Here is a 25,572-nt window from a genome sequence, read left to right as displayed (position 1 = left end):
CTTCACTTGCTCATCCAAGTAGTGGGTCTCCAGGAAGTCACACAACTGGAAAAAAGAAACTAATTGTTGCAAGTGGAAAAAGACATGCTTCCAAGGCTGAGTGTCAACATCTACAGAAAGAAAAATATGGTGACATTGGTGCCTGCCTGCTACATTGGTGTATCTATCCAATAAGGAAATCACAAGTGACACACACACACTTCCTCAATACCATTATGATAGACATGCATTCCACAACAGAAGATGCATTAATCTACGAGGCAGAAATTCATCCACATCACTTGGTTACAGTTGTACTCTTGGATAGCTGTTTACCATTGCCCCTCAGCTTTCAAAAAGAGACCAATACTAATGTACTGTAAAACAAAGTTGGGAGTTAGGACAAATTCATCTTCCAGCAACTGCCTCAGCCAACCTGGAAATCTCATCATGCCAGTGAAAGTATCAAAAACTTACATGAGGGTCAGTGTTCCTAGTGGAGAGTTTGTGCAGATCCAGCAGACTCTGGTTGACATTCTTCTCCATCTGCAGAGCTCTCTGCATCACCTCCAGACCATTGCTCCACTCATCCTGCTCTGGTTTCTGAAAAATAGTTACTTTTGAGAATGTGCTACCTCAAATGAAGGAAATTAAAAGGCTACCTCAAGGGTTCCTGCCCAAGGCAGTCAATACAATGGAGTCTGTGCAAGGCAGTGATTACATTTGGGGAGCATGCTACTTTCTGCACTATATTGGCAATTAGAGCCAACAGCACATCGCTCAGCACCTTGAAATAAATACCACTGCCAAGTGAATCAAGGAAGTCTTAATCTTATCGAAGAGACTTCAAAACAGAAATACCTGCAGGGACAGTGGATTCTAGAATCAAGTCTCCTGGAAGATAGTATTGCCGTCTTAAGCTTGAAATCTAAGGTTCCCCCCCCGCCCCCCTTTCTCCCTCCCCAAAAATAGTTCACAAGTCAAAGAAGCTCCTCCTTTTTCTGAATTGATACCTTGATGTCCTCCAGGACAATACGCCCCCCACGCAGATTCTGGAATTGCATCAGTTTCTCAGCGTGCTCACGTTCCTCACGTGACTGCTCCTTGAAGAACTCAGCAAAGTGACGCAAGGCAACATCATCCCGGTCAAAGTAGAAGGACTGCAGAGAGAAGGGAATTTAGGCCCGGCTAAAATTTCACCCGCGTGCAATTCAAAATGATCTCTTGGCAGACTGGTTATTATGCAATACCAACCTCACTTGAGCAGTCAATTCTGGTTATTTAAAATTTAAACTTTGTTAATCTTTGATTAAGATGTTGAACAGTCGCTCTATTTTCACATTAGAAAACACACAACTAATCTGGCTAATAGGAGACTCCATCAGCTAAAGATTGGTCTCCAGCCCAGCCTTTCCTTTTCCCTCACGTCAGTGGAACTACTTCTACTCATTCCATATGTAAAGTTAGTGAAGGACGAGTATAAATCCAACAATTTCATGCTGCAAGATCAGGTCACTAAGGAAAGTTTTACCAACAGTACACCATTCTCAAATTACCTCACTTCAGCTGAACAAGGTAAGGCTTAGCCAGCACATGATTAATTACAGTCACTTAATTGAAACATTTGCACCTTCATTTGAGAAACCTAGTTAAATCCAGACTCTTCAACTTGTGGCAAACCTCAAGACTAGAAAATGACTTCTGTTTGAAGTTTAAGCCCTCTAAATCATACACTAGAAACAACTAGGCTTCTAACTAGAGGCATTTATTATATAGAAACTATTCCAATAGAGAGTAAAGAAGTTAGCTCACCACGGAGAGATAAACATAGGAGGAATAGAGCTCCATGTTAATCTGCTTGTTGACAGCATCCTCACAGTCCTTGTGGTAGTTCTGACACACTTGGGAGACCATCGTAATTTCTATAGTGTGTCTGGATTTCAGCAAGTCCACCAACTAGACTTACTCACTCAATCTAACTGCTGGGAAACTGAGAACCAGCACATTTTAAACACATGGACAACCCACAGTTTGCGGAACAGATGATGAGTGACAGTTATTGGTAGCCGATCAGATAACTTCCAAGCCTCAACAAAAACCACAAACTCATTCATTAATTAATAAAGTGAGTATTGGGTGAGCCGATCAGAGCTTTGACACTTTCGTGACCGGTGGGCGCCGCGGGGACTGGAGTGCATAATTGGGCTGGAGAACCAAATTTTAATTTGATTATTAAGGTTTATTTGGAGTTTTATTGGTTTATTTACAGTTTTATAGTTTATTTACAGTTTTTATTTGTCTAAATTTGTCAGGGGCAGCACGGTGGCATAGTGGTTAGCACTGTTGCCTCACAGCGCCAGGGACCCGGGTTCGAATCCGGCCTCGGGTGACTGTCTGTGTGGAGTTTGCACATTCTCCCCGTGTTTGCGTGGGTTTCCTCCGGGTGCTCCGGTTTCCTCCCACAGTCCAAAGATGTGCAGGTTAGGTTGATTGGCTATGATAAATTGACCCTTAGTGTTAGGGGGATTAAAATATGTGGGGTTACGGGGATAGGGTGGGATATGTGTTGGTATAGGGGTTACGGGGATCGGGTGGGATATGTGTCGGTGCAGGCTCGATGGGCCGAAATGGCCTCTATCTGCACTGTGTGGTTTCTGTGATTTCTGTGAAATTTATGGGTTCACAAAAAAGAGGATCAGAGCTTTGGAACTGGAGTGCATAATTGGGCTGGAGAACCAAATTTTAATTTGATTATTAAGGTTTATTTGGAGTTTTATTGGTTTATTTACAGTTTTATAGTTTATTTACAGTTTTTATTTGTCTAAATTTATGGGTTCACAAAAAAGAGGATCAGAGCTTTGAATGTAAGTTTTGCTGATTACTTACTAGCAACCTCGTTGTAGAGTCCTTTGACCTCCCTTAAAAATATTTTGTTTAAAATGTCCTGAGCTTAATGTGGTATATGTGCCTTTAAGAGCAATTATGGTGTATGTGCCTTTAAGAGCCCCAGGTGTGCGTAATGCCGGTAATTGCCACTTGGGCTATATAAGCCTGTGTATTGTGTATATCCTTTAGAAACCACCCCCCCCAGACTTGCTTAGTAAATACCTATGAACCAACTCCTGTCTTCAGTGTCTTTATCTACACACGGACACTACAGTGGCGACAAAGTGGAAACGGACTTACCTGCAATTCGGCAGCACCTCAAGGACATCGATTCCTCCAGCGTCCAGAAGACTCAAGGAAGTAAGAGAAACTGTGGTTTCACCAGCTGGCCAAGCTGGTGACAGGTACTGCGCTAATCCTTCCTGGGCGTCAGGCTGGAGCTCCAGCGGCGGGCTCTACAGCTGAGACAGGCAGCGAAATCGGAGGCAAGCAATAACGGACTGGGAGGGTGCACTCGAGAGACGGCCGGCGCGGCAAGCAGGTCAGTGTTTAGACCTCCGTCGGGAACGAGTCTCCAACAGTGAATAAACGGAAACCACAGTAAAACAGCGTTGTTATCGGTAGCCGCGGCGGGAAAGCGCGGGAAGCGCCATATCTTTTCTGAAAATGCCTAAATCTGGTAATATTGAGGCTTTTGATGGCGAAATAGAAGATTGGACCACATACGTGGAAAGAGTAGAGGTTTATTGCACTGCAAATGGAATAACAGATGAAAAAAAAGCTTCAATACTTCTGAACTTAATGGGCGCGAAGACATACGGGCTGTTACGAAATTTAATCACTCCAGCCAAACCAAAGGACAAGACTTTTAAAGAAATTGTTGATACCCTGCAGGAGCATTTAAACCCAACACCGCTGCTGATAGCGGAACGATTCAAGTTCTTCAAGAGAAATCAACACAAGAATGAAAGTAACGCTGATTACCTAACCGAATTAAGAAAGCTATCAAAGTACTGCCAACTCGGAGCAGGACTATCGGATTATCTTCGAGACAAATTTGTTTGCGGTCTCTTAAGTGAAGGAACACAAAAAAGACTGCTTTCTGAAAAAGATTTAACATTGGACAAAGCTTTCAGTATGGCTGTATCGTACGAAGCAGCAGCAAAAGGAGCTGCAGAGATACAACAAGAGACACAGGACTTCGGCACCCATAAAATGACACAGGAGTTCGGAAGATGTTATCGCTGCGGCAGATCCACCCATAACCAGAGGGACTGCTGGTTCAAGGGCAAAGCATGCAGGCAATGTGGTAAGATTGGACACATTGCACGGGTATGCCAATCTGGACAAAATAAATCCACTGACAGAAAACAAAAAATCAATAAAGAAAAGTACAGGAAGGTACAAATGATGACGGACAATAGCTCCGAAGACCAGAATAGCGATAGCGACTCCGGAAACAAGAGACTAAGCTGTCTCAAATTACATAATGTACTTGCCAAAGAGGATTACCAAACCATTTGGGTTACCCTCACAATAGCAGGGTCCCCAGTTAAAATGGAGCTAGATACAGGATCAGCTCTAACCGTAATAAATCGACGAGATTACGAGAGGCTATTTTCGCACATCCATTATCTTAAAAACATATACGGGGCAGAAAGTCTACCCCAAAGGAAAAATAAGGGTGCCTGTGGTATACAACGGCAAAGAAATACAAAAGTTGTATTTATACATTCTACAAGATGGTGGTCCACCGTTGTTGGGACGTGAATGGATAAGGAAGATACGTTTAGACTGGCACTCCATTCAGGCACTGACGGTGACCAGTAAGGAAAAAAACAGTGATGACATCATACCTGAACGATTAAAAGACATCTTGGCCAACGCCAAAGAAGTGTTTCAAGAGAAACTAGGAACCTTGAAAGGCATCACCGCCTCAATAAAAGTGGAAGATACAGCAATTCCAAAATTTTTTAAGGCAAGACCGGTGCCATACGCAATACGTCCGGCAGTCGAGGCAGAGCTGAAGAATTTGGAAAAGGCAGGCGTATTATCCAAAATAGATTGGAGCGAATGGGCAACACCCATCGTTCCAGTCATGAAAAAAACATTGAAAAATAACTCTGAGGAACAGAAAAAAATTCGCATCTGTGGGGACTTTAAGGTGACTGTAAACCCGGTCCTTCACACAGTACAGTATCCTCTTCCGAGGATAGAAGATATTTTCGCCTCACTATCCGGAGGGAAACGTTTCACAAAAATTGACTTGGCACAGGCATATCTACAGATGGAGGTTGAGGAGACCTCTAAAAAGTATCTCACCATAAACACACACAAAGGCCTGTACCAGTACAATCGACTGGTTTTTGGAATAGCATCAGCTCCAGCTATCTGGCAAAGAGCTATGGAGCAAGTCCTGCAAGGGATTCCGGGGACTCAATGCTACCTAGACGACATCCTTATAACAGGAGAAAACGACAACGAGCACCTTGCCAATTTGGAGCAGGTGCTCACTAGGCTGAAAGAACGGGGCCTACGAGCAAATCGCCCCAAGTGCGAATTTTTCCAAAATCAGATATCATATTGTGGCCACATAATTAATAAGGAAGGGTTGCATAAGTCACCTGAAAAAATTGAAGCAGTTATAAAAGCCCCAGCACCTGAAAATGTTTCACAATTAAGGTCATTCCTGGGATTAATAAATTACTATCATAAATTTTTACCGAACTTATCAACTATTCTACACCCTCTTAATGATCTTCTACAGACAGGAGTGATTTGGAAATGGAACGAAGACTGTAAACGTGCCTTCCATAAATGTAAAGACTTAATCACATCCGAGAAAATTTTGGCTCATTACAACCCATCACTACCAATCAGACTGGCGTGCGATGCATCCCCTTACGGCATAGGAGCGGTATTGTCCCATAGATTCCCTGATGGCTCGGAACGGCCGATAGCTTTTGCGTCACGCTCGTTGAACTCAGCTGAGCGTAACTATGCCCAGATAGACAGGGAAGCACTCAGCCTGGTATGGGGAGTGAAGAAATTCAACCATTACCTACACGGACAAAAATTTACCTTGCTGACTGACCATCAACCCCTCATCTCCATATTCAACCCTAAAAAAGGTGTCCCCATTATGACGGCACAAAGACTACAGAGGTGGTCCCTTTTTCTAGGGGCACACCAATACAACATTGAATACAAAGGGTCAAAACAGCATAGGAATGCTGACGGTTTATCACGCCTACCGTTGCCAATGATAGAAGAGGCACTTACAGTAGACCCAGTAGAGATATTCCACTCTACCATAGTGGAATGTCTACCGGTGACAAATTCTGCCATTGAAAGGGAGACAAAAAATGACCCTACTCTCTCACGGGTCTACGATTTAACAGTGAAGGGATGGCCAGCACATGGCGAACCACTGTTGCCAGCATTCTCGCAAAGAAGAGAACAGCTGTCAGTGTGCCGAGGAACCTTGATGTGTGGATCCAGAGTGGTGATTCCACCCAAACTCCAGGATAAAGTGCTAAAGGAACTTCACGAGGGGCATCTGGGTGGAGTGAAAATGAAGAACCTAGCTAGGGCGTTTGTATGGTGGCCAGGTATCGATGGAGACATCGAAGACATGACCAAGAGCTGCCTAGGATGCCAGAAGGTCCAAAATGCTCCGCCACAGGCCCCTCTACATCCATGGGAGTGGCCCTCATCTCCCTGGCAAAGGGTGCACATCGACTTTGCTGGTCCATTTATGGACTCAATGTTCTTAATCGCAGTTGATGCACACTCCAAGTGGCCGGAGGTAATAAAGATGTCCTCCACCACCACGGAAAAAACCATCACAGTATTAAGGACCATATTTGCCAGGAATGGGCTGCCGGAGCAGATATGTTCTGATAATGGACCGCAATTTGTGTCCGAAGAATTCAGAAAGTTCTTAAAGAACAATGGGGTAAAGCACTACACGTCCGCCCCATACCATCCCGCCACCAATGGATTGGCTGAAAGGTTTGTCCAGACCTTCAAGAAGGCCATCAAGGCCATGGGTAATGAAGACATAAAACTTCAGCACAAGGTGGATAACTTCTTATTTGCATATAGGAATGCAACGCATATGGTTACTAACCAAACTCCCGCCATGATGTTCTACAATAGAAACCTAAGATGCCGGCTGGATTTGGTCAAGCCCAACATCCGAAGGGACGTGGAGAACCGGCAGTTTCAGGGCATGAATGAAAGGCCAACTAGGGCCTTCCAGATAGGCCAACCGGTTTTGGCTCGGGACTACCGTACCGAGAAATGGCAGCCTGGAACTATCTGCACACGATTAGGACCACTGATGTATACCGTGGACATCGGAGACAGCATAATAAGGCGCCATGCTGACCAAATCATCAAGTCATCCGAAAAGGGACAACCTACACCACCACTCTATACATCTAACGATGAAGTAGAGATACCCATATCTACCTCTGATCCGGTGATACTGGAGCCCGATGAACCCGACACTGGCCTTCAAGCCGAATCAGCCTTGCCAGAAGAACCTACTACACCACCAGAAACTACTACACCCCCGAGGCGTTATCCGGACCGAGTCAGGAAGCCTCCTGAGAGACTAACTTATAATTAATTAATACAGCAATGTATATTATTTTGCATATAACATGTAATTAATAATTACTTAAAATATGATGTACTAGTTAGCTAGAAGGGGAGGAATTGTGGTGTATGTGCCTTTAAGAGCCCCAGGTGTGCGTAATGCTGGTAATTGCCACTTGGGCCATATAAGCCTGTGTATTGTGTATATCCTTTAGAAACCCCCCCCCCCCCAGACTTGCTTAGTAAATACCTATGAACCAACTCCTGTCTTCAGTGTCTTTATCTACACACGGACACTACACTTAAGATACATCGTTATACCTTTGTACTTGCCATACAGTCACCTTAGTAATTCTGCAATATTCAGAGATCAGGTAGTCCAGGGTGAGTCTGCATTGTTAGCGAGTAAGGATGGAAATTCTATCCCAAGTTTGTCACAAATCGACCCCGTGTGTGCAGAGGGTGATGGTTGTTGAGAGAGATAGAAGAAAGACTTGCATTTCTATAGCGCCTTTCATGACCACAGGACGTCCCAAAGGGCTTTACAGCCAATGAAGTACTTTTGAAGTGTAGGTACTGTTGTAATTTAGGAAATGCAGCAGCCAATTGCACACAGCAAGCTCCCACAAACAGCAATGTGCTAATGACCAGATCATCTGATTTTGTTATGTTGATTGAGTAAATATTGGCCCAGGTCACCGGAGATAACTCCCCTGCTCTTTGTCAAAATAGTGCAATGGGATCTTTACATCCACCTGAGAGGACAGACAGGGCCTCGGTTTAATGTCTCATCCGAAAGACGGCACCTCCGACAGTGCAGCACTCCCTCAGCACTGCACCAGAGTGTCAGCCTAGATTTTTGTGCTCAAGTCTCTGGAGTGGAATTTGAACCCACAGTGTTCTGATTCAGAGGCGTGAGTGCTACCCACTGAGACACAGGTTTATTCTCATTACATTCTGCGTGCCGTATAATCCAGTATATATTTGTAACGGCGTTGGGTTTACATCCTGTGAATCTGAGGTGCGACCAGTCTAGTTTATGGATCGTAACCACCAGTGTGAAATGCACCATCCGGCTAATTCACAGGATTTCATGGTGAACCTGGATCATCTGCTAGTGGTTTAATAGCAGAATGACGGGCAACAGGACTGGGATAAAAGGGAAAGAAAAAACTTGCATTTACTTGCAAGTTTGCAGATGACACAAAGCTGGGTGGGTGTGTGTGCTGTGAGAAGGATGCAGAGAAACTCCAGTACGATTTGGACAGTTTGGGTGATTGGGCAGATACATGGCAAATGCAGTATAATGTGGATAAATGCGAGGTTATCCACTTTGGTGGCAAAAACAGGAAGACAGATTATTATCTGAACGGCAATAGATTGGAAAAGGGGGAAGTGCAACGAGACCTGGGTGTCCTTGTGCTCCAATCGCTGAAGGTAAGCATGCAGGTGCAGCAGGCGGTTAAGAAGGCAAATGGTATGCTGGCCTTCATAACGAGAGGATTCGAGTACAGGAGCAAGGATGTACAGGGCCTTGGTGAGACCACACCTTGAGTATTGTGTGCAGTTTAGGTCGCCTTATCTGAGGAAGGATGTTCTTGCCATGGAGAGAGTGCAGCGAAGATTCACCAGTCTGATACCTGGGATGGCAGGAATGACGTATGAGGAGAGATTGGGTCGATTAGGCTTATATTCGCTAGAGTTTAGAAGAATGAGAGGTGATCTCATTGAAACTTTTAAAATTCTAACAGGACTAGACAGACTAGATGCAGGAAGGATGTTCCCGATGGCAGGGGAGTCCAGAACCAGGGGTCACAGTCTAAGGATAAGGGGTGAGCCATTTAGGACAGAAATGAGGAGGAATTTCTTCACCCAGAGAGTGGTGAACCTGTGGAATTCTCTGCCACACAGGGCAGTTGAGGCCAATTCATTAAATATATTCAAGAAGGAGTTGGATATATTTCTTGAGGCTAAAGAGATCAAGGGATATGGGGAGAAAGCAGGGACAAGGTACTGAATTTGGATGATCAGCCATGATCTCATTAAATGGCGGAGCAGGCTCGAGGGGCCGAATGGCCTACTCCTGCTCCTATCTTCTATGTTTCTATATAGCGCCTTTCATGACTTTCTAGTTTGGTAACAACTGCAAACTTGGGATATGGTTCCCCCATTCCAAATCCAGGTCACTTATCTATCTGTATAGTGAAAAACTGACTCCAGGTCTAATCTCTGGCACACACCACATTTCACTGCCTGCCAACCCAAGAATGTCTCTTTTATACCAACTCTGTGCCTATTACCTTATTTTTAAATTACATTCATTCTGGGAATAAGGGCATTGCTAGCAAGGCTGGCATTTATTGCCCGTCCCTACTTTGTCTGTGAAGGTGGTGGTGAGCCTTCTTCTTGAACCGCTGTAGTCCGTGTGGTGAAGGTTCTCCCAACAGCGGTTAGATAGTGAGCTCCAGGATTTTAACCCAGTGATGATGAAGGAACCACTATTCCTTCGTAGTTTGGCTAAAGGACAGAATATATATACTATATCCAAATGTCACAAAACAAAGCTTCTAAAATGTCTGTTGTTAGAACCCAGTTTCCCTGCTGTAGGATAAATGCTGCAGAGGACAGAAGATCTCTATTGATTTTGAGAACAGCAAGGTCAGGTTTTGACCTGTACCCTACTCTCACTGCCAAGTGTAGTGTGTAGAGTAGCAGTTAAATGGAATAAATACTCTTTAAAAAAATACAATTAACCAGCCAGGAAACATCAAATCAAAATCATAAATACAGGTTTCATGCGTAGCTTTTTGCACTGGTGAATCCGTATCCTACTAGCACATATTCCAAACACCCTTCTTACCAATACTCCCTGCTCAAGAAGGTGGAAGCCAACCCCAAAGAAAAGTTTGCTTAAACTTGAAATTGCAAATGACTATTAGTTATTGCAGTGTGTACTGCCTACAGAAAGTGTCGAATCATTCAGTGAGCATTGTGTAAAGTGCTGGTTTCTATTCCTTGCCCTGACAGATACACGTAGAATCAGAATGCTAAGCAGTTCTTAGCCCAGCACATTGCCACCTAGTGAAGGAAGCAGTATCTTGGTTATTATTTATTACGTTCTGCTGTGCCATTTTTTCCTTTAACCAACAATGTCCTGCATTGTGAAAATTCTAGCCAAAACTTGCTTTGCCAACCTCCTGGGTATTGTATGGTAGGTGGAGAGATTGGGATTGTGCTCCTTAGAGCAGAGAATGTCAAGGGGTGGTCGTTTAAAGTATAAATAAGGAGGAGTGGTTTCCAGTTTTACAGTAATTGCCAAGGAACAAGGACACAGACGGTAGTTTCTTCCCCCCCCTCCCCCCTTTAATTATAAAGAAGTGAGTTATTACAATCTGGAATACATTGCTTGCAATGGCGGTGGAAGTAGATTCATTAGTGACTCAAGAGAATTAGCTATGTATTTAAAAACAGGAAAAAAAAAGGCACTATAAGGAAAAGAGCAGCGGAGTGGGACTAATGGATAGCCAACACAGGGATGATGGGGTGAATGGCCTTCTGCTATGATGCATGCTTCCATAATGTGGGTGAAAGGTATACTACACATTCATGACATGGTGTTGTCAGTAGCCCACCTCACTCAGAGCAACATCACTGATCCCAAACCAGCACGTGAATTCCAATGTTTATCAGAAAAGACATGGTTCAAATTAGAAGGTCAAGCAATTTGGATTTTGTGAAATACTAAGACCCTCGACTCTCCCCTTCTGGAGATGTAGCCACGTACATCCGTTGAGGCCACGTGAGGGGGAAAAAAAAAACCTAGGTTAAGTTTCAGCCACAAGTTAAGCAGCTCGGTATTCTGGCGTGAATCTCTTCAAAAGGTGGATGACAAAAATACCAGAGCTTACTCAATTTGCACAAGGAAAGACACCACTCCAATACTGAATAGCTTTTATTTTCATTGACAGCAGTTGCAGGAGAAAAATCAGATCAAGAATGAACCACAGCCAATGCCAGCATTCAGCTCAAGTCTCAGTCGCACTTCATAGTGAAGTTGGAGGTCCCACAACACTATGTTGAGATTCAATTGAATGCGGAGGGATAGGGAATCACTCCTCTAATGTGTGCTTGTCAAACAGGTACTCTCCCATGCCATTCTCAGGGGCTCCCAATCTCTTCAGGTTGGTGATGTGATCTCCAAGCTTCTTGATCATCTTCACTTGCTCATCCAAGTAGTGGGTCTCCAGGAAGTCACACAACTGGAAAAAGGAAAGAGAAACCAGTCAGTACAGACAACAGATCAAGGCTAACACTGAGGAATTGTTCCACATCTTCTCCTGGACTGAATGGTTGGTACAAGTTGTGCACTTGGTGGATTTTGCCACAGGTTAGATTACTGCACAGGTGTCAGATTCGAGACTTTAGAAGTGAATTCCAGAACTCTTCAGATACTATAGTGCCCCAGGAGAGGTTTAATGATCAAGTCTACAGTATGATATGGACCCTTCATAAAAGAGGGCTTGTTGAAATCTCTGCAATGGACAAACAGACTTGCTGGATAGGGAGATCTTTTCAATAGTTGAATTAAATGGCAGATAAATGCCTCAGCCATCACCCAACACATCTGAAGATTCATAGTTGGAACATTAGAAACTTACATGAGGGTCTGTCCTCTCAGTGGACAGTTTGTGCAGATCCAGCAGACTCTGGTTGACATTCTTCTCCATCTGCAGAGCTCTCTCCATTGCCTCCAGACCATTGCTCCACTCATCCTGCTCCACTCATCCTGCTCTGGTTTCTGGAAAAAAAAAACAGAAGTTACTTTTGAGAATGTTCTACCTCAATGAAGGAAATTAAAGGCTGCAACAACCTCAAGGGATCCTCCCCAAGGCAGTCAATGCAATGGAGTCTGTGCGAGGCAATGAATGACAGAGGCAACAGCACATCACTCATTACCTTGAAATGAATACCAGCTCCCACCATCTCCAAGTGAATCAAAGAAGATTTAATCTCATTATGGAAGATGGGACTTCAAAACAGAAATACTGAATGAATAGTGGATTCTAGGATCAAATCTTCTGGGAAGATTGGATTGCTGTCTTAAGCTTGTAAGGTAAGAATTTTCTGTCTCTCCTTTTCCCACCCCAATCCCAAAAGTAGTTCACAAGTCAAAGATGCTCCTCCTTTTTCTGCAAGGATACCTTGATGTCCTCTAGGACAATACGCCCCCCACACCGATTCTGGAATTATCAGTTTCTCAGCGTGCTCACGTTCCTCGTGCGACGGCTCCTTGAAGAACTCGGCAAAGTGACGCAGGGCAACATCATCCCGGTCAAAGTAATAGGACTGCAGAGAGAAAGGAAGTTAGGCCAGGCTAAAGTTTCACCCACGTGCAATACAAAATTATTTCTTGGCAGACTGGTTATTGTGCAATGCCTTATTTAAAAGAATGATCATTTTCAACTAGTTATTAATGTTTTTTCATTGAACAGTCAGTCTCTCTTCACATTAGAAACAGCACAACTAAACTAGCTAATAGGAGGACCGATCAGCAGGAAAGATTGGGGGTGGGGGGAGGTAGAAATAAAGGCCAAGCTGGAGACCAGAGGTCAGTAGAACTACTTCTACTCATTGCTTATGGAAAGTTAGTAAAGGAAGGACTGCAAATCCAACAATTTCATACTCAAATCGTGTCATTAAGGAAGGTTTTACCAACAGCAAACCATCCTCAAGTATCTGCTATAGAAGGAGTGAAAGCCTAACCAGCACATGATTAATTGCAGTCACTTAATTGAAAAATTTGCACTACAATCAAATCCATACTCTTCAACTTGTGACCAATTTGAGACGAGAAAAAACAGCTCCCATTTGAAGTTTAAGCCCCTTCAGGTTATGCAACTAAGAAACAACTAGATATCTATCTAGTTTATTACATAGAAGTCATTCAAATAGAGTAAAGTAAATAGATAGCTCACCATGGAGAGATAAGCATAGGAGGAATAGAGCTCCATGTTGATCTGTTTGTTGACAGCATCCTCACAGTCCTTGTGGTAGTTCTGACGCACTTGGGAGGCCACCTTAATTTCTATAGTGTGTCTGGATTTCAGCAAGTCCACCAACTAGCCTTGCTCACTCAATCTAACTGCTGTGAAAGTGAGAACCAGCCCATTTTAAACACATGGACAACCCCTCATTTGCATAACAGATGATGAGTGACAGTTATTGGTAGCCAATCAGATCACTTCCATGCCTCAACAAAATCCACAAACTCATTAATTAATTAATAAAGAGAGCATTGTGTGAGCCAATCAGAGCTTTGAAAGTAAGTTTTACTGATTACTAACTAGTAACTTCATTGTTGTAGAGTCCTTTGACCTCTCTTACAAATGTTTTGTTTAAAATGGCCTGAGGGAAGAAGGAGTATCCACCGGAACTGCTTCCTGCTCTGGTGCAGGCTTCTTCTTTTTCTTTTTCTCTTTCCACTGCTTACCAACATCTGCTGCGGTTATATCTTTGGACTTTTTCTCCTTGTGTTTTACCTCTTTGTGCTTTTCTTCCTTTGGCTTCTCTTTGACCTTAAAGTCTTTTTCTTTCTTCTTGGAGAAACTAGGCTTTTTGAAGACATAGATACCCTTTGGCCTTTTCATCCTTGATGGGCTCTCTGCTTCATCACCTGAGTCATCTGGTCTGCTTATGGCACAGTTTATACGGTAGACTCTCTTGACCAGTTCTAAGTCTTCACAAGCTTTGTCACCTAGTATCGAATCAAGTCTTTCAGCCACAACAGAAAACATGAGATGATGCACTTTGTCTTTGACTGTCACTTTAAGTCTGCATACACCTAAGCTATCTATTTTCTGTCCATTATAGTCCTTCAGTAGTACTGACTTTTTCTGTATTTTGGGCTTTTCTTTCATATTGTTAATGTCACTCATACTGATTAAGTTTGCTTTTGCCCCAGTGTCTAGTTTCAAGGTAACTAATGCTCCATTTACCTGCAGTGGGATCATCCATTTGTCCTCTTTTACTGCATTAACTTTATGTTCAGCATTGTCCATTTCTGAGGGCTGCACATTTTCTGTATCCTTTTTGATATTGTCACATGACACCATTCGTACAAAAAATGTCTCACTTAAATCAGTGTCCTCAATTACATTAACTTGTTGCCCTTTTGTTGTTTTTACTTTTGAAAAGCATTGTTTGGCAAAGTGATTCTTTCCATTACACTTTGTGCACATTTTTCCAAACGCTGGGCATTGTTTTAACTGGTGTTTGTAACCACAGCATTTACAATTAAAAATGTCATCCTCCGATTGCTTTTCATTTCTGTTCTACCCATGTTTCTTCCCCTTGTAGGACACAGCACCGACAGCAGCATTATCACTCATTACAATCGCATCATTATTGATTTCACTGAAAGTCTTCGCGTGCTTTCGAGCTAGCTCGCTGGCTTGGCATATTTTCACTGCATTTTCCAAATTTAGTTCGGTTTCTCTCAACAGACGTTCCCTGACTTTTTTATCATGAATACCAAACACAATCTGGTCACGAATCATGGCAGCTTTGAGCTCAGAGAAATTACATGTCTGTGCTTTCAGTTTCAGATCAGTTATAAAGCTATCAAAAGTCTCATTTTGCTGCTGTGTCCGAGAACAGAAGATGTACCTCTCATAGGTTTCATTCTGTTTGGGAGAACAATGTGTATCAAATTTCTTTAGCACATCGTCTAATTTTCCTCTGTTCTCCTCTGGATTAAATACAAATGTATTAAGTACCTCTATCGCCTGTGGGCCTGCAACCGTAAGCAGCAACGCTATCTTCCTTGTGTCTGGCTTCGTACCGAATCCGATGGCTGCACTGTAGAGTTCGAATTGTTGTTTAAAAATCCGGCAATTGTAGTCGATATTTCCCTCGAGATTCAAACGCTCTGGTGGTTTCAAATTCTCCATGTCGCTTTTCACAATTTTCAGCAGATCTTCACCACCCTGGTACCATGTTATGTTCATTAATAACTAGACATTCTTATTATGAACACAGCTAGCTTCTAGCTAGTCATTTATTCAGTACACGTTCTCTAGGTACAGTATCTGTAGAGATGCAGCATATGTGCTCCTGTGTGCAGGCTGCCATCTTGACTGTTGCCTTGTGGGTAGCCTAGTGCCTCATGGGTAATGTAGTCTTAATATATATATATACAGCTGGGTAGTGTAGTCTTATACATACAGCTATATACAGCTCTACGCAGTTCTACGGCTCCGCCTAGTGTCCACTATAGAATGACATGTTATTGATCACTACATATAGCGCCTTTCACGACCTTGTAGTTTGGTAACAACTGCAAACTTGGGATATGGTTCCCCCATTCCAACTTCAGGTCACTTATCTATCTGTATAGAGAAAAACTGACTCCAGCTCTAATCTCTGGCACTCACCACATTTCACTGCTTGCCAACCCAAGAATGTCTCTTTTATACCAGCTCTCTGCCTATTACCTTATTTTTAAATAAAATTCATTCTGGGATTGACCTGTGCCCTACTATCACTGCCAAGTGTAGTGTGTAGTGTAGCAGTGAAATGGAATACAAACTTCTTAACAAAAAACGCAATTAACCAGCAAATGTCACAATCCAAATCCTAAATACAGGATTCATACGCAGCTTTTTACACTGGTGAATCCATGTCGCAGTAGCACATATCCAAACACCCTTCTTACTCACTTCCCACAAGGGTGAAAACCAACCCCAAAGAAACATTTGCATAAACTTGAAATTGCAAATGACTATTAGTTAATGCAGTGTGTTGTGTCGGTCCCTTTCTACCTGGACACAATTTAGGATTCAGAACTCAGAGATTCAAACATGAAGTGCTTTATTGGAAGGAAAGGAAGTTCTGGAAAGTTCCGAACAAGGAGAGCTAAACTTAACAGAGAACACCCAACCATTTATCTCCTGTGACAGCGCCACCACAGATGGGAGGAGAACACACAATACATAACATTTCCTCCCCTCTTAAATGGAAGGTCCACATTATTCCTCAACAGGTAAGTTACTTTCAATGCACTCAACGAACCTAGGGTAGAGGGAGACTGCCTCAAACCCTGACTTTACCCTGGGGTTTATTCTGCCCCAGTCTTGTGGGTAAGTCACTAAGCCTACAGATCCAAGCGTCTTGGAGGCCGCCGCTCTCTGACAGGATACCGACGGTCATCGCTGGCTTCCACAGCAGTAGGCATTGACACAGGCCTGGATGGAGAAGGTGCCTGTGTCAGTTGAAAGTCAGGAGTTTGCACAGGTGGAGCAGTCTCTTTGACGTCCTGTGTTGGAGAAGAGCACTGTGGCAAAGGATGCTGGTTTGCGGTATCATCCGGAAACAGTTCAGGCCAACCAGCCGTTGGCGCCTCTGTGGCTGTCTCTGCTCCTAGCAACAGTTGATCTGTGTGTCTTCTCCAGACGACGTCCTCAGCAGTCTCAACCGTGTAAGACACAGGGCCCGTCTGCGCGATCACCGTAGCAGGAACCCATTTCGGTCCAGTGTTGTAGTTAGGAGCTAGGATGTGCTCTCCCGGATGAAACCGTCTCTCCTTGGCTCTTTTCTCTCTCTTTTCAACTTGAGCTTGTTGTTGACGATGGACAACCTGTTCTGCCCTTGGATGTTTGAGTAAGTCAAAACTTGTCCGCAACTGCCTCTTCATCATGAGCAAAGCGGGGGAAGTTTTGGTTGTGGCATGCGGCTCGTTCCTGTAGGACAACAGGAAGCTGTTCAGACGTTGGTGGATTGAGCCCTGACCTTGCGATGCCTTCAAGGCGTGCTTTAAAGTTTGCACAAACCTTTCTGCCTGGCCGTTAGTAGAGGGATGATAGGGCGCAGACCTGATGTGTTGGACACCATTCACATGCAGGAAGGTTGCAAACTCCTGTGATACAAATTGTGGACCGTTGTCACTTACGAGTTGTTCCGGTGAGCCATAACGGCTGAACATCTCACCAAGTTTCTCAATTGTTTTCTCTGCCATGGTAGACCTCATCACAGCGACCTCCGGCCACTTGCTACGAGCGTCCACAACCACCATAAACATCTTCTCTTCGAAAGGACCAACGAAGTCCACATGTACTCGCTGCCACACTTCTGCAGGCCAATCCCAGGGGTGTAGGGTTGCCAGCTGTGGAACATTCCGGACCCTTTGACATGGGGAACATGTTTTGGCTTTCTCCTCAATATTCCCATCGAGACCTGGCCACCAGAAGTAGCTTCTTGCCATTTCCTTCATCCGAACCATCCCACTGTGGCCTGTATGAAGTTGTTGCAGTATAGGTTCCCTCAGAGGTGGCGGAATGATGACACGGCGTCCCCAAAGAAGACAACCTGCCTGGACGGAGAGCTCATTTCTTTTTGAAACGTAAGGTTTCAAGCTAGGTGAATCTCCTATAGCTCTCCCTCGAATGACATCATCCATTACCTCAGACAGGACTGGATCGTTGCGGGTGTACCTTCGCACCTGAACTGCAGTGACAGGTGCTCCCTCCACTTGTCTAAAGTAGAAGATGTCTATCTGATGATGCTCTGGGGGAGTAACAGGCAAGGGTAGCCTCGAGAGACCATCTGCGTTGCCGTGCAAGTCTGATTTGCGATATTTGATGTCGTATGTGTGTCCTGACAACAGTAAAGCCCACCTCTGCATCCTGCTTGCAGCGAGAGACGGAATTCCGGTGTGGGGCCCGAAGATTGAAGTCAATGGACGGTGGTCCGTCAGGAGTGTGAACCTTCTCTCAAACAGGTACTGATGAAATTTTCGAATTCCAAAAACGATTCCCAAGGCCTCGCGCTCGATCTGTGCATAGTTACTCTTGGCCTTGTTCAAGGTGCGTGATGCGAAGGCGATAGGTTGCTCTTCACCCGAAGGCATGATGTGGGATATGACTGCTCCCACACCATATGGTGAGGCATCACATGCTAGCTGCACGGGTAGCTTTGGGTCGAAGTGTGTCAGGACCTCCGATTTCAGCAATGCTTTCTTTGCTTGGGCGAAAGCTTCTGATGGGCCTTCAATTACCACAAAACTAGAAGTTATAGACTTAAACAAGTTGGCTTTTAATCACTAAGATCAGAGCTAACATCTCAACACGCCGACTGGTTCACAGGAATGAGTCATACAGATCCTGGGCTCTTTATGTAAGAGAAGTCAGGGGCGGAGCCAAGAGCCAAGACCTGGAACCTCCCAGGTTAGTCGGGAAAGAGGAAGTGAAACTATACACAGTGGGGGAGGGTAATATACATGAGTGCAAAACGAATACAGGATCAAGACAAACAGATTTCATTACATTCACCCCTTCTATTGATTTAGTCCATCGGGGTGATGTTTCTTAAAAGTTGATATAAGTGAGTCTGTCAGGAGGTTTTGCAGTTCTCAGTGATCGGCGCAAAGCTGGTTGGGGTGCCTCTAGGGGAGTGGATTCTGGTTCCTCCGCTGTCCGGGCCTCCGCAGTGTCTTCCAGGTTATCTGCAGTGTCCTCCAGGTTAAAGTTGGGTATTGATACCTCTGGGCGTCCTGTCTCTTTGTAGTGTAGGTCTTCATTGGGTAGTCTCCCATCGTTCTCTCCGCTCCCCGAGGGAGCGAGGTCTTTTATGGAAACAGTTTCCTCTCGCCCGTCAGAGTATTCGATATAGGCGTACTGAGGGTTTGCATGGAGGAGCTGTACCTTTTCCACAAGGGGGTCCGTTTTATGGCCTCTCACGTGCTTCCGCAAAAGTACTGTCCCCGGAGACGTCAGCTACGCGGGTAGAGATATGCCCGAGGTGGATTTCCGGGGGAAAACGAAAATCTTTTCGTGAGGGGTAGCGTTAGTGGCAGTACATAACAGAGACCTTATGGAGTGGAGCACGTCTGGGAGGACTTCCTGCCAGCGGGAGGTCGGAAGGCCTTTTGACTTTAAGGCTAACGTGACAGCCTTCCAAACAGTAGCATTCTCCCTTTCCACTTGCCCATTACCCCGGGGGTTGTAGCTAGTGGTTCTGCTAGTGGCTATCCCCTTCGAGAGCAAGAACTGGCGCAGCTCGTCACTCATGAATGACGTCCCCCTATCGCTGTGTATGTAGTTCGGCATGCCAAACATGCAGAATAGATTACAGAGACACTTGATGACCGTGGCACTGGTCATGTCTGGGCAGGGAATGGCGAAGGGGAAGCGGGAATATTCATCAATGATATTGAGGAAGTCTACGTTACGGTCGGCAGAGGGAAGGGGTCCCTTGAAGTCCAGACTTAGGCGCTCGAATGGCCGTGTGGCTTTGATAAGGTGTGCACGGTCAGGCCTGTAGAAACGAGGCTTGCATTCCGCACAGATGCGGCAGGCTCTGGTCATTGCCCTGACCTCCTCGATGGAGTGGGGCAGATTGCGGGACTTTATAAAATGGTATAGTCGGGTGACCCCTGGGTGACAGAGGTTGTTGTGGAGACCCTGTAATTTGTCCGTATGAATGCTGGCACACATTCCCCGCGATAGGGTGTCTGGGGGTTCATTAAGGGCTCCCGGCCTGTACATAATATCATAGTCGAACGTGGATAGTTCGATCCTCCACCTGAGTATTTTGTCATTCTTGATTTTCCCCCTTTGTTTGTTATTAAACATGAAAGCCACCGACCGCTGGTCGGTGAGCAGGGTGAAACGTTTGCCGGCTAGGTAGTGTCTCCAGTGCCGCACTGCCTCCACTATAGCCTGTGCCTCCTTCTCGACAGAAGAGTGCCTGATTTCAGGTCCCTGAAGGGTTCGGGAGAAGAAGGCCACAGGTCTCCCAGCCTGATTGAGGGTCGCAGCTAAGGCAAAGTCTGACGCATCGCTTTCGACTTGAAAGGGAATGCATTCGTCCACTGCACACACTGCAGCCCTTTCAATGTCCTGTTTAATAGTGGTGAAAGCCTCCCGAGCTTCAGCTGATAGTGGGAAGGACGTCAATTTAATGAGGGGTCAGGCCTTATCAGAGTAATTGGGCACACATTGGGCATAATACGAAAAAAATCCCAGGCACCTTTTTAAAGCTTTGGGGTTGTGTGGCAGGGGCAGTTCCTTTAGGGGGCGTAATCGGTCAGGGTCCTGTCCAATTACCCCATCTTCCACCACACAGCCGAGGATACAGAGACGGGTTGTGTTGAAGACACATTTGTCTTCGTTGTAGGTTAGATTCAGCTTTAGGGCAGTTTTTAAAAATCTCGCAAGATTTAGATCGTGGTCTTGCTGGTTGTGCCCGCAGATAGTGACATTGTCCAGATAGGGGTAGGTAGCTTGTAGTTTATTCTCGTCAACCATGCGGTCCATCTCACGTTGGAAGACCGAGACCCCATTTGTTACCCCGAAGGGCACTCTGAGAAAATGGTAGAGGCGCCCGTTCGCCTCGAAGGCGGTGTATGGGCGGTCCTCCGTTCTAATGGGGAGCTGGTGATACACGGATTTGAGGTCGCTAGTCGAGAAGACTCGGTATTGCGCAATCTGGTTGACCATTTCTGATATGCGGGGTAAAGGGTAGGCGTCCAGCTGGGTATAAATATTAACAGTCTGGCTGTAGTTAATTACCATCCGTTTCTTTTCGCAATTTTTAACTATGACTACTTGGGCACGCCACGGGCTGGTACTGCATTCAATAATGCCTTCCCGCAGGAGTCTGTCCACTTCCGCCTTGATAAAGTGTCTGTCTTCCAGACTGTACCGTCTACTTTTGGTCGCTATGGGCCTACAGTTCGGAGCGAGATTAGCGAATAAAGAGGGCGGGCTGATTTATAAGGTTGATAGGCCACAGACTGTGAGTGGCGGCTGGGACCCACCATATGCTAGCGTGACACTTTCGTGGTGGCACTGGAAATCCAGGCCCAAGATTACATTAACACAGAGTTCTGGCATCACGAGGAGTTTAAAATCCTTGTAGTCCGTGCCTTTTACAGTCAGTGTTGCCACACAGTAGCCCAAAATGTCCGAAGTGTGGGGCTTAGCAGCCATAGCAATTCTGCTCCGTGTAGGGGTTACTGTTAATGAGTGCCGCCGTACCAGGCTAGGGTGGATAAAACTCTCGGTATTCCCACAGTCAATTAAACATTTCGTTAAATTCCCGTTTACCTGTATGTCCATCATGGATTTTGTCAACGGGTGTGGCCTGGATTGATCCACCGTGATCGAAGCCACTGTTGGGCCCTGGGTGGCTGTTGAGTCAGGAAAAGATGGCGGATCCCAAGATGGCGGCCCGCACGGCACGCACAAGGTGGTGACGGAGTTGGAAATCGGATTCCCCCTGCAGACTTTGCTAAAATGCCCCTTTTTCTTACATTTGAAGCATGTAGCATCCTTCGTTGGGCATCGTTGTCTGGAGTGCTTGGCCTGGCCGCAGAAGTAGCATTTCGGGCCTCGAGACATTGCCGCTGTAGTAGGACTCCTGGGTGAACTTCTGTGTGGGGACTCCGGCGGCGTAGAGCTGGTCTGAGACCTGGATGGGGAAGATGGCTGATTCCAAGATGGCGGCCCCCTCGGCGCGCACGAGGCGGTGAGGGCCGCATGGCCGGAAGAATAAGAGTCAGAGTTTTTCTGGGCCACGTCCAGCGATCGCGCAGTGGCCACTGCCTTTTTTAAGTCCAGGACCTCCTTCTCCAGCAGTCTCTGCCGGATATAATTCGATTTGAGGCCCGTGATGAAGGAATCGCGGACCAATTCGTCAGAGTACGCGTTGGCCGTCACGGCCTTGCAGTTACAGTCCCGGACCAGGTCCTTTAGGCCCTGTAAGAAATCGTCCATTGATTCCTCTGGTCGCTGCCTGCGTGTAGCCAGCAGATGTCTGGCGTACGCTTCGTTTACTGGCCTCTGGTATTGGGCCTTCAAGATAGTGATGGCCTCCGTGTAAGAGGTGGCGTCCCGGATGAACGAATAAATCCGATGACTTACGCGAGTAGTCAGTAGACTCAGTTTATCTACCTCGCTAGCGGATGAGGCCCCCGCGAAGAGTTCAAAGCATTTGAGCCAGTGTCAAATTGATTTGATGCTTCAGCAGAATGTGGATCCAAGTCCAGACACTCTGGTTTTAGGAGTCGATCCATCCTAGTATTCTTTAGTGATTAAAATTGATGGGCCTTCAATAACCACAAAACTAGAAGTTATAGACTTAAACAAGTTGGCTTTTAATCACTAAGATCAGAGCTAACATCTCAACACGCCGACTGGTTCACAGGAATGAGTCACACAGATCCTGGGATCTTTATGTAAGAGAAGCCAGGGGCGGAGCCAAGAGCCAAGACCTGGAACCTCCCAGGTTAGTCGGGAAAGAGGAAGTGAAACTATACACAGTGGGGGAGGGTAATATACATGAGTGCAAAACGAATACAGGATCAAGACAAACAGATTTCATTACAGCTTCGTTGCACAGTTCAGTCCATTTCCATGTTTTGCCTTGACATAGCAACTGATGTAACGGCTTCAGCAATGTTGCTAAGTCTGGAATAAACTTCCCATAGTAGTTAAGTAGCCCCAGAAATGAACGTAACTGGCTCACATTCTGGGGTGCTGGGGCCTCCACGATCGCCTTGACCTTTGACGGCGCCTTATGCAGGCCAGTAGCGTCAATCACATGCCCCAGGTACTCAACTGAAGACTGAAAGAATTCACATTTGTCTTTACGAACTCTGAGTCTGTACTCTTTTAGTCGTTGTAGTGTCGCATCCAAGTTCAGAAGATGATCCTTCTCGTTTGTCCCAGTGACAAGGATGTCGTCCAGGTAGTGCTGGACTCCTGGCAGTCCACTCAAAATCTGATCCATTGCCCTTTGGAATAGAGCAGGGGCCGATGTAATTCCAAACGAAAGGCGGCAGTACCTGTATAGCCCCTTGTGTGTCACAATTGTCAGCAGCTCCTTTGATTTGTCATCGACATGCATTTGTAGATAAGCCTGGCATAAGTCTATTTTGCTGAACTTTTGCCCTCCGGCCAGGCCCGTAAATAGATCATCAATGAGGGGAAGAGGGTACTGTTCCGCAGACAGCACCGGGTTAATAGTCACTTTAAAATCCCTGCAGATTCAAACAGATCCATCCTTTTTCAGGACAGGAACAATGGGTGTGGCCCATTTGCTCATGCTCACAGGCTCCAGGACTCCATTCTCGACTAAGGCCTCCAAGTTAGCCTCAACTTTTGGCCTAATTGCATAGGGTACAGGTCGGGCTTTGTGAAACTTCGGCTTGCTGTCAGGTTTAATGTCCAGTCTCACGCTGATCTTTTTCATGCTCCCAAGTTCCCCATTGAAGAGTTCTGCATGTTTGTTTAACACTGCAGTCAGACCTGACTCCCCTTTTGACATCATGCGGACTGCAGGCCAGTCCAGCGTGATTTTCTCTAGCCACGCACGTCCCAGTAGCGATGGGTAATTTCCCTTTCCACATATAGTTGCAGTTTTGCAGTCTGTCCGTTCAATTTAACTGTCACCTCAATGACGCCTCTCGTGGCCACAGGTTCGCCGGTATACGTCTTTAGCACAATGTTTGTTGGCTGAAGGGTAAGATGCTTTAGCATTTTTTGTAGACAGCGTCTGAAACAAGGGACACAGCCGCGCCTGTGTCCACCTCCATCCGCACTGATTGTCCCTCCACCAGTGGTGACACCCAGTAGCCATTTGAATCACCTGCAACCGTCAGTATGTGCACCTCTTCCTCCTCAGAGGTGTCGCTCCCCTCTGTTTTGCTTGTTCCATCATACTGCACTGAATGAACACTCTTTTTCCTCTCTTGTCCAAATACAGACAATTTGCTTCTATGCTTCCCAGCTCTGTCTGTTCTTTTTTTTACCTCTACAGGCGCGTTGAATGTGACCCTTTTTGCCACAATTTCGGCATTCCAGCTCTGTACACCAGCAGTCATTAGCGTGATGGCCCGTTTTCCCACAACGGTAACATGTGCCGTTCCGCGCACCTTTAGGCTCAGACGACACCTTGTGAACTCTCCCTGTTGAACTCAACTGGTGAGCCTCCTTTTCCGCCATCTCCCTGGAGACACTAACTTCAATGGCCTTTTCAAGAGTAAGGTTGTCCTCAGTAAGAAGGCGCTTCTGTGTGGCTGCATTTTGCAGACCACACACAAGTCTGTCTCTAATGGTGTCATTCAGCACCTCCTTGAACTGGCAGTGTTCCGACAACCTTTTTAAAGCAGCAATAAACATCGTCACTGATTCCCCCTCCTCTTGATTCCGTTTGTGAAATCTAAATCTCTCAGCAATAACCAGAGGTTTTGGTGAAAAATGTGCTCCAAGCATTTCCACTAGTTGCTTATATGTTTTAGTTCCTGGCTTATCTGGCTGCACGAGGCTGCGAAGTAAATTGAATGTCTTCGGCCCGATTACACTCAAAAAGGTAGGCACGACCTTTTCATTTGCCACCGCATTCGCCAGTACAAAATAGTCAAAACGTTCCGTATATGCGCTCCATTGCTCCACATTTTCATCAAAATCACCGATGTTTCCTAATATAGTAGCCATCTCATGTTTCAAATTAAATTTTCTGTTTAATCACTGCACCCATAACGTACGCAGATTCATCCGCTCCTCGTTGCCACTTGTGTCGGTACCTTTCTACCTAGACACAATTTAGGACTCAGAACTTCAAACATGAAGTGCTTTATTGGAAGGAAAGGAAGTTCTGGAAAGTTCCGAACAAAAAGAGAGCACCCAACCATTTATCTCCTGTGACAGCGCCACCACAGGTGGGAGGAGAACAAAATACATAACAGTGTGTACTGGTAACAGAACGTGTCTTGTCATCCAGTCGCCACTGTGTAAAGAGCTGGTTTCTATTCCTTGCCCTGGCTGATACAGGTTGAATCAGAATGCTGAGCCCTTCTTAGCCCAGAAGTTTGACACATATTGAAGAAAGCAATGACTTGGTTATTATTTATTACATTCGGCTGTGTTATTGTTTCTTTTTTGCTTTAGCCAACAATATCCTGCATCCTAAACATTTTAGCCAAAACTTGCTTTAACAACTCATGGTTATGTGGTGAGACTGGAGATGCTGGGTTTATTTTTCTTAGAGCAGAGAATATCAAGGGATTTTCCAAATTATATAACATTTTGATTTAGAATAACTAAG

At 45.3% G+C, this 25,572-nt stretch overlaps 1 protein-coding gene across 3 annotated transcripts; it reads right to left on the bottom strand.

Annotated features, from left to right (window-relative positions):
• Positions 1-462: 462 nt before the first annotated feature.
• Positions 463-13,602, bottom strand: LOC147099593 (ferritin heavy chain-like). Of its 3 annotated transcripts, none has more exons than XM_085969834.1 (4): positions 13,446-13,602; positions 12,672-12,816; positions 12,129-12,268; positions 10,823-11,729 (listed from the first exon to the last, which is right to left on the bottom strand). In XM_085969834.1, exons 3-4 carry the CDS (start codon positions 12,213-12,215, stop codon positions 11,580-11,582), a joined length of 237 nt encoding a protein of 78 aa, XP_085825960.1. In that variant the 5' UTR covers positions 12,216-12,268; positions 12,672-12,816; positions 13,446-13,602; the 3' UTR covers positions 10,823-11,579. The 3 variants fall into 3 exon arrangements, 2 of the variants coding, with proteins under 2 accessions (XP_085825960.1, XP_085825961.1); XM_085969835.1 differs by having other exon boundaries at positions 12,741-12,816; XR_015073943.1 differs by lacking the exons at positions 10,823-11,729; positions 12,129-12,268 and adding an exon at positions 463-582.
• Between the last annotated feature and the right edge of the window lie 11,970 nt (positions 13,603-25,572).

The sequence above is a fragment of the Somniosus microcephalus genome, chromosome 28 (assembly GCF_052327205.1).
Source record: "Somniosus microcephalus isolate GS21.2 chromosome 28, FLI_Smic_1.0, whole genome shotgun sequence".
Classification (NCBI taxonomy): Eukaryota; Metazoa; Chordata; class Chondrichthyes; order Squaliformes; family Somniosidae; genus Somniosus; species Somniosus microcephalus.
The sequence above is the reverse complement of the archived record's forward strand: the minus strand, read 5'-3'. Positions and strand labels throughout refer to the sequence as shown.

Coding starts and splice junctions, on each gene's coding strand:
- LOC147099593 (XM_085969834.1), bottom strand. CDS start 12,215: ATGGAGAGAGCTCTGCAGATGGAGAAGAATGTCAACCAGAGTCTGCTG. Junction 11,730..12,128: donor CTGAGAGGACAGACCCTCAT/GTAAGTTTCTAA, acceptor TCCTTTTTCCAG/TTGTGTGACTTCCTGGAGAC.